Below are 16,635 nucleotides of genomic sequence, written 5' to 3'. Positions count from 1 at the left end.
GGTATTCCACAAGCTGAAGGAGAAACATCTTAGGACTAGGGCTATAGAGTGTGACCCCAGGCCTGGAGAGTATAATCCACACTCTTTTTCTAAATTGTACAGAATAAAACAGCTTATGTGTACCTGTCTGCTAACAGAAAAGCAACTGATACTAGAAACAACTGCATTTATTTTTTTCCTGGCACTAGCATTTCAAAATATTATTATAAATCAACTTTTTTAAAAGGATAAAAGAAGAATAAATCAAACTCTTGTCAAGAAATACACAAGAACATCTGTCTTTGCAAAAATATTTTCAGGACATTTTTCACATAGAAAATGGTATAAAAAAGATTTACTGTTTTCAAGTCCTTGAAGCTTAAAATATATTTGATAATCTAAATAGCAGGCCACAGAGAACAGTTTCAGCCAACTGTGGCGCACTGTGGCACATTTACTGCATTTTAAATATTTCTTTTAATAATTGATGTAGTCATTTTGAATCATTCTGCATAGGATATCAGGTGTGAGCAGATTGCATTAACGCTGCTTAAACATTTCAACTTGTCAGTATGGCCAACTCGATTTCGGAAATATTTGCAGTATTTTCCCATCGAAACAGTAATAAAGGCAAAATAAATATATGCCACTACTTTATAATCACCGAACATTAATGAATATTTTATGTCTTTTTAAATCTCCCTGTTTAATTTAAAAGGGTGAAATTAAGTCTCCTTCCTGCAATATGCCAATTATCTGTAAATCAAACAATAACTTGGCCATTATGCTCCTTTTTGTTAATATAAGAGAAGCTAATTTGAAAACACTGAATGGCATTCTTAGACTATCAGTTTAATAGTCCTCTCTGCCCTCTTGTGGGTGAAAGTTGAAACACATACAAAATATAGAAACTGGAAATAAAATGCTAAAACAAAAATAATAAACCAAAAGTAGGTAACATTTTGGCTATAAAAATGTCAACCAGCAGGTAAAATAAAGCAGTGTGTATTTATCCTTCATACATTATGCTAGTCTTCAAGTTAAAAAGGTAAATCAACAATGGAATGAAATTTACCTCTTACTATTTTTGCTTTTCTTAGGGTTATTTTGAAACTAAATTTCTTATTTAATTATATTCAATATATAATTTAAATTTCACAATCATGAGGTTACCAGAATAACTCTGCAACAGAGTCATTATTTTTAATGTAATAGCTAAACATTATTTTTAATGTAAAAACAACGATTCTTTAAGGCATTAAAATTTTAAATTTAAAGAACAGAACACCCATTATAGAGATTAAAAATGAAACAATTAATATATTTAAAATCCTGAATAAAAAATCAAATAACTTAAATAACTTAAATGATTGGGCTCTAAAAAATTTTTAAGATTTTAGTTACTAGTCAACAAACTATTCAAATGATACACAAAGAAAATAAACTTCAAGTAATGAGTTATTTATGCCAAATTGAGAAAATAAAATTTATTGATAAAACATGAAAAAAGGAAACATTAACAATCTACCCACTACTGAAACAATTCATATTACTTCTGAAAAATGACTAGGGTAAAACAACTTATTTTTTCAATAAGACATTAGGAATTATTTTAAATGTAGTCTAAGAAAAAAATGAAATAGTCCCAGATTAAGCATGATTAATTTTCTTTATAAAAACATGAGTAAGTAAATGATTGTTATCTTCATATTTTATAAGGGGTAATGCGACATAATCATAATTTCACTGTTTCTAAACATAAGTCTTGCCATAGCCTTACACATCCCCCCCATGGAGATAAATTAGCTCTTAGGTAGGTGGGACCACAGACATGAAGGTACCTTTTCTCTCTTAGGGGAGGTTCTTTTTGGAAACAGTGGACCTGGTTGGCCACGTTGAAGAAAATAGCGACACTATAAATAGACTCTTCTCAGATATTCTGAACTAAAGGACTGGGTCCCCCAACAGCATCTCACGAATACTGCCCAAGGCTAGCACTGAGCTGCTTAAGAAAAGCCTCCTCAAATTCCTTTCGGAAACAGGCAGAACACACATTATAAATAATATATTTGAGAGTAACTTTTCAAATAAAATGTAAGCATGTTTGAAAATGCATGCTATCAATAATTTCCAAATTAATATTCTCAATAATTACTACAAAACTGTGAAATACATTTCATAACAATGAGTTATATCTAAGCAGGGTTTTAAAGTTGACTATTTTAAGAATTATCAAGAGCTTTCACTTACAACATGTATCTTTCTAGGTCAAGTCATTTAATATGTCTACAGTAATCACTGATGCTCCAGTTAATTAAAATTAAGAACCCAATAATGAAACATAAAGAGAGTTTCCAACCAGAACAGATAAGCCCGCTTTAACAGGGTCAACATTAGCTATAATGAGCTACCTTTATTCCTTAGCTGTGAGACATAACTCACCTCTTGAATGGTACTGCTTCCTGAGAAGTTCAGGTTGTACTCCCGCTGGAGTTCTCGGTGGGTGATGATCAGCATGAAGTTTTGATTTAATGACTCCTGCAGGGCACTGAAAGGGTTGAAAGAAAAACAAGGAACTCTGAGATGAACAAGTTCTAGCTTGCTTTACAGTTAGCTGCAAAAACCCCAGGAGTACCATAACCTCCACACAGGCATGTCCGGGCCCAATGTTATCATCTTGTCAGCTCCTAAAGGCAAGAGAGCGTGCTGAGAACAACCAGGGGAGCTAACCTGTTAACTCCTTCTCTACCAAAGTGTTTTTAAACTTCAATTATAAATACTTTGCATACATAAGAATTTTCTACAAGTCATGTGCTATTGTCTGCATATGTATTTTCTCCAAGAGAACCAAACTTGTCAATTATATTAAATTTCAAATATGCTACTAAAATGTATACTCAAAAGACTCTAGTTAAACTCCAAGTGAAATAGCTGTTTTGGAAGAACAGAAATTTGTAACTACTATTTATACTCATCAACGTCATATAAGAATAGAAATATGGTTTCAGTCAAAATTCAGGTTCTGAAATCTACAAAACTTTTTAATTGCTGTATCAGAATTCCTTCGAAATAACTGTGCTTTCACTTAGGACTCAGAAATATTCAGAATCCAGAAACTGGAGAATTTAGAGCAACATTAAACAATGTGCCAAAGTTCCAAAATGTTAGAAGTGTGTCAGAACTGTGAAGAGTAGATGAACCTAGCCTCATAAACTAAGAAACATAAGCCATGGTACTATTTGTTTATGACAATATTAAAAAAGCACTATCAGTACTGAAAATAAAAATCTGTCACCATTATACATGAACAATCTGTATTGCCTGTCTCAAGTGTAATTATGCCATGCTCATGGAATCAAAAAATATATGGGTCTGGTCTTCATCACTCCCCCTTTGACAATATGTTACTATATGATAAACATATTTGCAACATAAGATTAGAATTCTGCAGCTAATCTGTCTGCTCTAGTGTTTCCATAGATTCACAGGTTAATAACAGACTAAAAATACTTAGGAAACACCAATGTATAGCATAAAATATTACTAGTCAAAATCAAAGGAAATGATACCCCACTAAAATAGTTACTTTAGGAAGGGAACTTTGTCTTTGTATTCTTCCCACTTAAGAATAATGCCTAGCACACTGCAAATGAATATGTATTGATTAATACATATGCAATAATGAATAAACTGTGAATTTTCAGAAGGCAAGTGTCTTATTCATTCTGTATTTTACACAGCAGCGTTGCCTTTGGAAAACTATCTTGGGAATTAAGATTTTGATTCAATTATCAACATTAACTGAATGCCTTGCATTATTAGAGGTGCTAAGGAAACCAACCCAAATAACATATACTTTCTGTCCATGGAAAGTTTCACAATCTAATAAGGGTACAGATAAACAGCTACAGTACAATTTATAAGTGGTACAACTGAGAAATTGAAAAAAAGTACAATGAAAATTGAGAAGGAAGTGCTTAACTTTGCCTCAGTGAGATGGGGGGAAGGGTTAGGGACAAGCCTCAAAGGAGAAGAGAAATATAAATTGAAATATGAAGGATAAGCAGGACTTTAGAGTTTATGAATTGGAGGGGATAAAAATTTTGTTTTGTTTGGGGAAGAGAGATGGGTGGCACTTTTTAGACAAGCAAATAATAAGTGGAAAAACATAGCATGTTCATTCAATCAGTTAACATATATTTACCGAGCACATACCTATGTTTATGACATTGTTCTAGCTGCTAGGGATACAGTTATGAACAAGAAAAAAGCATGGTCCCTGCTTTCATGAAACTTACATTCTAGTAAACAAACAATACTCAAATAAATAAATAAGAGACTTTACAGAATGCTAAGTGCTATAAAGAAAATAGGATTATAAAAGGTAGCAGGGGGTGGGCTGAAGGGAATTATTTTCAGTATAATAGTTAGGGAAGGCATCTCTGAGGAAGTGACATTTAAATTGAGGCTGATATAAGTAAGAGATAGTAGGAATCTGATCATGTACATCCTTGTAGACCATGGCAAAGAATTTGGTATTTATAGTAATTGCAAAGGATAGCCACTGGAGGGTTTTACACTGGGAGGTGGTTAAGATTTGACTTACACTTACATTTATACAATATTATTCTGTCTGCTCTGGATGCAGTGGGGAAAGAGTGAAGGCAGGGCTAGTCCAGCAAGAAGTGATGGTGGCTTAAGCTAACTGGGGTGGTAGAGGCAGAGGTGAAGAGTTGTCCGGTTTAGATGTATTTTAGAGGTAGAAGCCAGACAACTTACTGATAGAATGTAAGAGAAAAATGTAACCCCAAGATTTCTGGCCTAAGAAAATGGAAAGGTGGAAACTGAAGCAGGAACACGTTGGGTGGAAAAACTGAAAGTCAAATTTTGTGTATATCAAGTTTGAGGTGCTGATTAGACATCCAAAAAGAGAAATCATGTACAATTGTGTGTAAGAGTTGAAGGTCAAGTAAGAGAGCTCAGAGCAGCAGAGTTGACAGGATATACAGTAGCGCACCACCCTTATTCTCGGTTTCCTTTTCTGCAGTTTCAGTTACCAGCCATTAACCTAGGTCCAAAAATACTAAATGGAAAATTCCATAAAAAACCATTCATAAGTTTTAAATTGCAGGCTGTTCTGAGTAGAGTGATGAAATCTCACGCCCTCCTGCTCCATCCCACCTGGATCGTGAATTATCCCTATGTCTCGAATATCCTTCCTGGTAGTTACTTCACAGCCATCTTGGTTATCAGATCTACAATTGTGTATCGCAGAGTCTGCATTCAACCAAGCCTTGTTTCACTTAATAATGGCCCCAAAGCACAAGAGTAGTGATGCTGGCAATTTGGATATGCAAAAAAGGAGCCGTAAAGTGCTTCCTTTAAGCGAAAAAGTGAAAGTTAAAAAACAAACAAACAAACAACTGTATGCTGGAGATGCTAAGATCTACAGTAAGAATGAATCTTCTCTCCATGAAATTGTGAAGAAGGAAAAAGAAATCTGTCCTAGTTTTGCTGTCTCACCTCAAACTGCAAAACTTAGGGCCACAGTGCATGGTAAGTACTTAATTAAGATGGAAAAGGCATCAAATTTATACAATAAGATATTTTGAGAGAGACCACATTCACATAACATTTACTATAGTACACTGTTAAAATTATTCTATTATTAATTATTGTTGTTAATCTCTTACTGTGCCTAATTATAAGTTAAACTTTATCCTAGGCATATATGTACAGGCACATCTCGTTATGTTGCACTTCTCTTTATTTCACTTCACAGATAGTGCATTTTTTACAAATTGAAAGTTTGTGGCAACTCTGAATTGAGCAAGACTATTGGCATCATTTTTCCAACAGAATTATTTCTAATTAAGGTATGTATACTTTTTTAGATATAATGCTATTGAACACTTAATAAACTACAGAATACTGTAAACATAAGTTTTACATGCACTAGGATACCAAAAAAATTCATGTGACTTGCTTTATTGTGATATTTATTTATTACACTGATACAGAACTGAATCCATAATATCTCCAAGGTGTGCCTGTATAGGGAAAAACGGTATATTTAGGGTTTGGTACTATCTGTGGTTTCAGGCATCCATTGGGGGTCTTGAAATGTATCCCACATGAAGGGAGGACTAGTACTTAGATTTTGTAGCCAAAAGAAATCACCTAGGAAAACAGGTTAGAGGAAAAGACAAAGGCCAAGATGGAGCTCTGGGACAATAGAAGAATTTGAAATCAAGCAGAGGAATGGTCAATGAAAAGGAGATTGATTTGTGTCTTTTTTTTTTTTTTTAAGATTCCACTTCAATTTTTAAAAAGTGGGAAAAAAAGGAGATTGATAAGTGGTCAGTGAGATAAGAGAAAAACCAAGAAAGTCTACTATAAGGTAGCCGCAAGAAGTAACTGCTTCAATTCGGAGTCAACTAGGAGGGCACACACAATTTTGCCAAATGATACCCCACTTTTAAGTGTAGTAAGGCCAGAAAAATGATCATGTTCAGGAAATTGTGCAAAGCTTAGTGGGACCACAATGAAGGGTATGTGAGAGGAGCGTAGTGAGGGTGAAAGAGTAGGCTGGGTCAATGTTTAACATATGTAAGTTAAATGAATTTGGGGTCGGAAGTGGCAAGTAATAGTAAGCCTACTTGTGATTTCAAGGCCTTGCATAGGTAGACCTATTTCACAATTATTCTCTAAATTTGCTTTTGCTCTAGAGCTTGGCTGACTTCCCCTTATGTCAAAAACATTACACCATACTCACTTCAACCTCTATTCCTGTTGTTTTCATCATTCTTCTCATCCATCTCCTCCCAGATACTGCACAGCTTTCAGACTACTTCATGGTCTACCATTACTATTATTATAGACTGCCTCTTCTCTGAATTCCTGTATCATATACGTTATACCTTAATTACAGTTTGTTTTATAATTGCTTTGTTTCATGTGTGGAAGTCCTGAATTCAAGAGTACAAGCCTTTTGAGGGTAAATATCTTATTATTAATTTGTATTTCCCTTGGCAACGAGCATACTAAAAGGTAATTCAATGGAAGCCAATAAACATTTATGGAATAGTTCTGCATATTTGGAACTACATATAAAGAACAACTAATTCTCATTTTTTGAGCCTACCTGTGAAGTGCCACTTTATTCATAAAATTCTAGTTCAGAAAGGTTAAGTAATTTCCCAAGGTTATGCAGCTGTAAAAAGATGGAACCCAGTTTCTAAACTGTATTTGATTCCATGTTCTTTACACCTCAGCATCCTATCTCCCAAATAGCTGGGCTGCTTTGGGTATACAAAGATGAATAAGATCCCTGCCTAATAGGAGTTCACAACTCATTCATTCTTTCTTTAATTATTCGATTATTATAATAACACATGTATAAAAGACATAATCATTCAGACTATTCAGAGAGTTAAAACAGATGTGAGGATTGTGGAGAAGGGAAACAGTACTTTGAAGTACTATGAAAAAGAATGGATAGTAATTTGACAAGTAGATAATGGAGGATGATTTCAGACATAGACTAGTTTCAGCAGAGATGGAGATTGGAAAACAGAGAGAAGGGTGCAGAAAGTAATGAGGAGGAAGTACAAGGGGATGTGAAGAAGGGTTTCTGAAAGAGAAAACTTGAAAAACATTAAGGACCTACATTATGGGGGCTTCAAATGCTATGCTAAGGAGCTCAGAATTCCATAAGTCTTAATATATAAATCTTCCTTTATCTTTACATATGAATCTACACATATGTTTAATACTTTTAGAGCCTGCCTTTATGCAGTTCCTATGTTTCTTGATCTTGCCTGGCAGACTTGTACAATACTTTGTAGAAAAGTTTGCCAGTACCAGCATTGACTGCCAGACTACATCAGAAGAACACCAATTGAGTCTACTTCTACAATTCTCTAATAGCCCTGGGGGAGGGTAAACTGGCAAGAAAATATATTTATGGCTTTAAACTGCTAGGGAGTCATAGGGCCAGATTTGCATTTCTGCTCTATCCTGATTCATTCACTCAGCCATTAGTAATAATGGCTTGCCTTTAAAGAGTGCCACTACATATTAGGCATTAAGAGCAGTGTGTCAACTTTATAAAATTTAGTATTATTATTTTCTTTTTACAGATGAGGAAACTAATGTTAAGTTACTTGCTTAAGGTCACACACAAAATAAGCAGCAGTGACTCATAAGGTCTAACTCTAATGATTTATCTTCCAGATATTGGGGAAGGGAATTTAGTATGATCATATTTTGGCCTTCACTGGCTTTACTGAGGAATGGGCAGACAAGCAAACCTACAATTCACATATGGTACTACCTGCTAAGAGCTATGATACCACTTTTGTTAAGGTGCTATGGAAATACAGAAGAAGAATACCTAAATTAGAGCAATGAGGCTTTCCAGAGAACCTGGTATGTGAACTGAGGAAGTTTTGTCCCTTTGTTTTGTGAGAGGTTGTTTTTTTTTCTTTGGGGGGGGTAAGGAATTTACTGTGGGGATTTACATAATTTGCAAAAACGTTATTGCTAAAATACTATTTCCACAAATTGATTCTAGCTGCTCCTTAGCAGAATACACTGAGTCCTTAGTTGCTGCATCTAGGAGCAGTTTTCTAAAGGTTGGTTAGGATAGTTAGCCACAGTTAACCTACCTTAATGCAGTCTCTTTTACCTTCAAACTGCAAAGGCATTCATGCTTTCAACTCTGACCTTTAGAGTAGCTCTGAGAGTAAGTGCCAACCAGAACAGGTAGGTGAGAAATAACATGAAACAAGGGTTTTCCCCTATTACTGGCATATTTTCTCTTAAATTAGAGGGAGAAGGAAAGGTGTAGCAAATTCAGAAATTTTTAAAAAGCAGCTGAATTTTAAGTCAATGCAAGAAATGGTTTTAATAGAACATCTATTTTCTCCTCATTGGTTTTTAATTTTTTATTTCCTATTATGATTTTTCTTTCAGCTTGAATATTTACATTTAACAACAAGGAGATGGCTTTGTTTTTACAGACAACAGTCATTAAAACTTACCATTGCTCTACCCTCAAATACAAACTGAAATTAATGTTTAAAATGTACTGAGAATCATACACATCGTTCTCCAGCTTTGAACTAGTGACTACTCGCAAAAATTACAACACAATAAATGTTAACATTTTAAGCAATTAGTAGTAAAGTGCTAGACATTTTCACATATACCATCTCACAATTCCCCTTGTTTCTTAATTTTAAAGTTGGGGGAAGGGGAAGAGGGAAGGAAGTAGAATGTAAGAGAGAGAGAGAGGAAGGAAGGAAGGAAGGAAGGAAGGAAGGAAGGAAGGAAGGAAGGAAGGAAGGAAGGAAGGAAGGAAGGAAGGAAGGAAGGAAGGAAGGAAGGAAGGAAGGAAGGAAGATATCCACAGTAAAATTTTCAGTATTACAACTAAGTATTACTATCTAAGCCACCAACTCAGTTCTGGTAATAGTTTTAGTAGAACAATCCTTCTATACTTTCTTTTTTAACAAGTCTTGGCCTTCCAGTGCTCTTTCATTAGCAGAATATCCATCTCTGCCTGGGGAAATCCCATTCCAATTTAACTATGAACATTTACCAGGAACAGAGAAGCCATCTTTTAAAAAATATCTGCTTTCTAATGAGTAAGTTTCATTTTAATTCACTGACTTGGTTTAACACATTTTATATTCCCCTCCAGTTTGATTTTTTTTCGGGGGGTGGGAAAGATGTACTGGCAGTAAGGAGAAAATGGTGTACAGCAAATCTTAATATAGGCCCCAATAAATAAATTTGAAGCTACAGACATTTTTATACCTGTGAACATAAAAAGCCATAAATTACCAGCCTCCATATGTCAAGTACTGACAAAAGTAACATTAAGAAAACATATATAAAAGTCTTTATTGTCTTGACTGTTTCACATTGAGAGAGCACTTTAGTGATCCACTTACGTAGAAAGCACATGGCTATTTTAATATGTATGATGCGGTGTTTTTTAAGGTTAACTTAAGGTTGAATTATGAGAGTGAAACAATGACTTAATCACCATATAGCTACATATCTGTCATTAATTCCTGATTAAGAAGAAGAATGGCTTCCTCCTGACAAACAGCAGCAGGCCCCTAAGGTAGCACAGTAGAAAGCAGGGTGTTTTGCATCAAGGATTTGAATAATAATTTAAGGATTTCTTCTTCAGCAAGTCTTTGAATATAGAATCCCCTCTTAAGTATTCAATGAGCAGAAGATTTGGCCAGGTTAAACAGTATCTTCCTACCAAAACAGTAACAGTTCTAGGGAAAGCACTCACTGTTATAGAGTATAAACCTACCAGGATCAAGCAACTAAACTAGGAAAAACCACACACTCAGACTTGGGCTCCAGGGCTGTCATGGACTGAATGTTTGTGTACCCCCTCAAATTCACGTGCTGAAAGCCTAACCTCCAACGTGATTTGGAGATAGGGCCTTTGAAGATGATCACATTTGTACCAATGAGGATGGGGCTCCCATGATGGGATTAGTGTTATTACAAGAAAAATAAGAGACAACAGAGCTCTAGCACTCTCTCTGTCAAGTGAAGACACAGTGAGAAGGCAGCCATTCACAAGCCTGGAAGAGAGTGCTTACCAGGAACCAAATCTGTCAACATCTTGATCTTGGACATTCTAGCCTCAAGAACAGTGAGAAATAAATGTCTGTTGTTTAAGCCATGCAATCTATGGTTACAGCAGGCTGAGTTGACTAACACAAGGGCTTTTAGGGGTTCAGTATTCACAGCACTCAGTGAAATAGCTGCCATTAATTTAGCACAGGCTTCTAAATGGCTCTCTGTCTGTTAAATACCTGTATATATACATCCAAATTAAAGTTCCTTGGTAGAAAACAGTGAGCACCTGTCAAAACTCATATAACTGGGGGACACTTAAGAATTGTTCATTTAATTTATGTAAATTATATCTCCTTAAAAATTATAAACCATAAAAAGTACTTTAACAATTGGATAACTACCATTTCTGCAACTAAATGGGCCTCGTATTTTTCACCTCAAAAATACAACACACTTTTAATCAATGTAAATGGAAACCATGTTTTTGTTGTCATTGCTACTTAATAATACTATATGTCCACTGACATATATGGATTGTTGTCAGTGAAATTAAATTTCTCAAATCAATGTTGTATATAAAATTAAGATTAGTAAAACATTAACACCAATAGAGATATCAAAAATTTCCTGTTTCGTTCCTGCTGTGTGCATATGCTATTTCTTTTCTTGCTCTGGATTATTTTAAACAAAGATATCAGCGTAAAATAATAGGTTTAGAAGGTTCATTTCCCATGATTTTATTTTAAAAATATGACCTGATAATGAAGAAAAGAAAGCAATTTTTTTCAAATTATTGTGACTTTTTCTTATAAAAGTATAAATGACAATCTCAGAATATGCCACTGAATTTTTCATCAGTACTTTATAATTTATATCTTTCCAAAAAGCCTTACAAAATTTTCTCTCTTTTGTCTCTTTGGGAATATTTTATGATCTACAACGATCTTTTTATCCTTTCAGACATATCAAGATTTTAAATTAAAAAGCACGACACATGGCAATTTAAATTTCCATTCTAAACTTACAGAGTCATATGAGCTCTTGTCAACAAAAGATCAAATTTACTATAATTATGGATTATTTACACTAAAACAAAGTAAGAAATCAATATGTAAATGTAATGTTTGTTGTAGCTAATGCAGCCAGCAATGACAGATTAGGTTCAAATAGCAATCAGTTTGAAAATCTGGCACATATGTAAATGAGCTAGGGACTTGATGTTTACATTTGATTGTATTTCATTCAGGATTTTTAAATTGTCTCAGGAAAAGCATAAAAATAAAATGTTAATCTTTCCACTATAAATACAACTTGAGCCCTCATCATAACCAAAATTAGGTTTTGCTCATGTCCAGCTAAACTAACATATGATACTAATAATTCTGAGCTGCAGATTACATCATTGTTAATTAACACTCTGCTACAGTTGTTAACATCCTCCAAGACACCATGTTATCATCACCACAAGTTCTGTAACAATCTTAAAGCTACGTTTAACAAAGGTTGGCCTCTTACTCTGCAGTTACTTTTAATTGCTTTCTTTGCTGGCAATTAAATATGTCGAGATAAACAAACATTTGGTTTCACATAATTCTTAACATTTTTCAGGAAGATTTCAAAGTTCAGGTGTCCTTAAGTCTATAATTACTGTTTATCAATACAGTGATATATTGGATTCAGCAAAATGTATTAACCAAAGTATGTAAGATTAATAAAAATGTGGTAATTAGTGGTGATAGTGATACATTGTGATCTATCAAGATGTTCACAGCAAAACTGTCAAAACATAATTCTATCCATCTAGACAAACCATGAAGATACAAAAAATACATTTACAGATACACTGATCTTTGTTTCATAAATTAGTGACCAAGTTTTTGACTGTCCATTAAATCAACCACGGAGAATACCTGCAGTTCTGTATCAAAGTGTGATGTTAACAAGCTAATCTCAGTAGTCACTGACCTATCAATAGGCAGTAAGCTATATAAATGGGTTTGGTACATCAATCCAATTAGATGTATTGTGATCTCCATCAGTGTTTTAATTAGGGACAAGTTTCTTGTTTCACCCAGAATACATAACTTAAGGGGAATGTCCTCTTCTTAAAATGACCCACTTTTCAGTAGCCTCTTATTAAGAAACATTTACTAATCCAATACTTCCTAATTTCACTTTTACAATTCTAATAATAATGCTCCCAAGAATTAAATTTAAGTTGAATAGTAATCACAATAATGTGCTTAAAACATTGAGTAATTTATTCTTGAGAAATGATTAGTTACTTTAAGAATGATATATCAAATTGTTATCAAACACTGCACTGCTTACGACACTGGAAAAACATTTTCACAAATGAACATCCTTTGTGAAACAACAAAAAAAATTGTTTTGAAAAACACAGTGGAAGAAAAAATTTATCAATCCATTTAGAACATTTACTTGCATATATAAAGTTTTCAGAAAACTGTCACATATAGGCAATTTAAGGTCTCTCTTTCTACAACAGTGCTAAAACCTCACAAATATTGATCAATAAAAAGCTAGCATGATGAAGACACACTCATAGAACAACCATTTCCAATGACATTTCAGCAAATTATTCAGAGGTTAAAACTCATTTTTTTTTCCCTAGCTTGAGAATAAAAATACACAGCCAAAGGAGTCCCCCACTGGAAGTTGTTCATCTCTTTCTAAAGGAGATGCATCACTTCATCCATTCATTTAAAGGATTTACTGAAAATCTACTATGGGCCAGCAGGCACTGTTCCTAGTTTACTTTACACATGAACTAGACTGAAATAAGACTTTATGTTGAGGAACATATTGACTCTGACCTTTTGAGCAATGCTCAAAGGAACTTTGATTAGTGGTCTGGAGTTAAGAGCTCTATGAGAGCAAAGTCTTGGCTCATTCATTAACTAACTGTGATGTGGGAAAGAGAAACTGCTCAGCAACTGCAATGCCAGGTCTGATGCTCAGAGGTGCTATCTTATTTCATCATGCTGCCCCTCTTTGAAGCCCTGAGAGGCAAAAATTATCATGCTAATCAGTCTGAATGAAGAAGCTAAGGCCTAAAAGACTATTTACCTTTCTGTACCTCAGTTCCCTAGTCATGAAATGGGAACTAGATTAGATGACTGCTTTAACTCCTTCTAAAGATGATAGCCTAGCGTTTTCTTCTCGTTCTAAGTCAGAGCTCTCATGGATGTGACTCTTCTTGCATTAAGGGAGAATACCAAAAACAGAAATAGCAGGATATAGACAAAAATAAAAAACATTTTAAGGATTAACATTTGTGCAGAGATTGTGACGTGTTGGGAAAACAGAAGTAGGATGAGAGCTATCTGAAAGCATCTTTAGAATGTCCTTGTAATAAGTGAATCCCACAATAGTTCCATAATACTTCTCAGTTATCTTTCTTAGTTGGGGTAATGGAGGTGGACAGGTACCTAGAATGGTCTCAGTACAGGGTGGGAGAGATGGGTAAAAGAAAACAAACAAACAAACAAAGTAAACTCTGTATGAGTATCAGTACACATACCACCCAGAAGGTGTCACCTCTTAGCGGGGACTAAGGCTAGGAGCACAGATGGACACCTATTACCACAGCTGCTGGACAATTTATAAGAAGCAGAGATAGAAGAGAAATATTTCAGTTTTTACCTTATTATACCATGCTTAATGGATATAATGAAGAGTATATCCAACACAGAAACTTAGAAAAGACCTCAAGGATCAGGAGAAGAATGTTTCATTTGCTTTTCTTCAAGCTTCTGCCTCTGCTCATAGGCGGATTTTCTGCCCAGGCTGCTTCTTCTCACAAAGGAAGAGTTTTAATGACAACACTTGCAGCATTTGTTCCCCATTCTAAACTTGCTTCTTCCAGAGAAGAGACTATTACAATTATTCACAAGGTCACCCTGTACTTGGTTAGGTTTCTCAGAAGACAGGGACAAGACCAGCAGCTTCCTCTTTCATCTCCTATGCCCTAATGCACTAAATTCCCCTCCACTTTTCACCCTCTGTTGTAGATATCCCTAGACAAGGCTTGCCATGAGCTCTCTAAGCTGTGTTTCCTGCTGTGACCAGGTTGGTGAGGCAGGCCTATTGCATCAGTCCTTAAGGCTCTGACAAACCAGTCTTAACTCTTTTCATAGGTCACCTCAGCATGTAGGTCTAAGATTTAGATCTGGAGTGAGAGATAAAAGACCCCACTTAGGACCCAAGTCTAATCCACATGCTCCACTGGGTGCTTGTCTGGCTACCAAAGCAGTTTTATTTTCCAATCATGGAACCTCTTTATTTTCTGGTGGCATCTGAGGCCCAGAGCAGAGAAATGGCCTGCCCAAACTCAAACAGTGATTCTGTGGGAGAGCTGGGGCTAGTACTGAGATATCTTGACTCACTACTCCTCAGTTTCCTTCCATAGTATCCATTGGAAAATATAATACCCTACTCATGCTTAATTCAAGGCTACTGTTGCCTGCTTTCCCACCAATAGTTTTCCAAGGACATATTTTAATACCAGTGGTTTACTCAATTATCACAGGAGTCTCAGTTAGCACCCTGAATTTACTCCTGCTTGTACAAGTAGAAACTAATTCAAAGCCAGAGTTAAAAGCAGCTTCACAACTCGAGAGGCCACACAAGAAGACCATATGCTGGACTGTCATGAATAGAGCTCAACAACACTCTCTTAGAATTCACTGAAATATTAACTGGAACCATCCACCCTGTATAAGAAGGTCAAAGTTTAACAGCAACACTCTATTACTACTTGCAAAAGGGATAACTACACACAGGCATACCTTATTTTTGGTCACACTGTTGTAAAAATGAAGACAATCTATATAACTAAAACGGAGCTGGACATTTTTATCAATTACTAGAATAAGACCAAAGCAAGTTGGAAAGACTGTCTTTTATTATGAAGATACCCATTCAGTCCTTTTCTATCAAGGTGATCATTAGTAATGCCAAATCCAAAAATACTAATCCTTCTCCAACTATATTTATGAAATTTTCATATTCATTACAACAAATGTCATTTATTAGGGCCTCTACATAGATGGCACTTTCCTGAGGGAGGTGCTTAAGAAGAATGTTTTTGTTCTTTACAGCTTAGGATCTGGTTGGGGAGAGGATACATGAATTAATACAAGGGAAACTAAGACTCATAGAAGAAAAGTGTTGCCTGAGGCCACAAATCTGGTAGTGGACAGATATAGGATGAAAAGTGTGCCTGACTATAAAGCCAGAGCTCCTTCCATTACTCTATACTTTGATGAGAAAAAGCAAAAGGAACACTGGACAAACAGGTTAAGCTCTGGCCAAGAAGCAGAAATTGCCTAGTTCATTATATTTATGGAACACCTGTAAAATCTTTGGCTCCCCAAATATCTAACCTCTATTCTGCATGATGCTTGATATCCCACCATTAGAACTTTACACCTTAGCTTTGGTCTCTGTTAGGAGGCAAACATCCTTAGGAATGTATTACTTCACAGTATTCATTCCACAATATTTCTAATAATTTTAATTATTTTATGTAATTATTTAATCTAATTTTCTACTATGTTTCAGATACTCTTTTAGCTCCTAAGGATACAACAGTGAACAAATAAAAGTCCCTGATTTCTTGTAGCTTTACAGTATGATGAAGAAGACAGATAACAAATATGAATATGAATATATTACTAATATTACTAACATAATGCATTGTAGTGATAATGCAAGATAAAGGGAGAGAGTATGGCAAAGGGTTTTTTTAGCCAGGAGTATCAAGAGAAGCCTCTCTGAGGATGTACATTTGAGTAGAGGCCTGAATAAAGGAGTGAGCCAAGTTGATAACTGGTGGAAGATTGTTCCGGGAAGGAGAATAGCAAAGTGCAAATGCCCTGAAGCGTTAGCACACTTAGAAAAAAGAAGAGCAGGGAGGCCAGTGTGGCTGGCAAGATAAGAGCCAGAAGGAGAATGATACAAGTTACAGAGAAAGTCAGGAACAAGATTATATAAGTCCTCTATACGTCATAGTAAGGT

General features: G+C 35.2%; 1 protein-coding gene across 2 annotated transcripts in view; it reads right to left on the bottom strand.

The window, feature by feature from the left end:
- FAF1 (Fas associated factor 1) overlaps positions 1-16,635 on the bottom strand; it is a 376,835-nt gene that overhangs the window by 217,397 nt on the left and 142,803 nt on the right. For both annotated transcript variants that reach the window (XM_045514318.2, XM_010951821.3), the window contains exon 7: positions 2,422-2,527. In XM_045514318.2, the coding sequence (XP_045370274.1) occupies positions 2,422-2,527 (106 nt within the window). The remainder of the gene's footprint in view (positions 1-2,421; positions 2,528-16,635) is intronic.

This window comes from Camelus bactrianus, chromosome 13, assembly GCF_048773025.1.
Source record: "Camelus bactrianus isolate YW-2024 breed Bactrian camel chromosome 13, ASM4877302v1, whole genome shotgun sequence".
In the NCBI taxonomy this organism is placed as follows: Eukaryota; Metazoa; Chordata; class Mammalia; order Artiodactyla; family Camelidae; genus Camelus; species Camelus bactrianus.
Note: the sequence above shows the minus strand (reverse complement) of the source record. Positions and strands in the feature narration are given on the sequence as shown.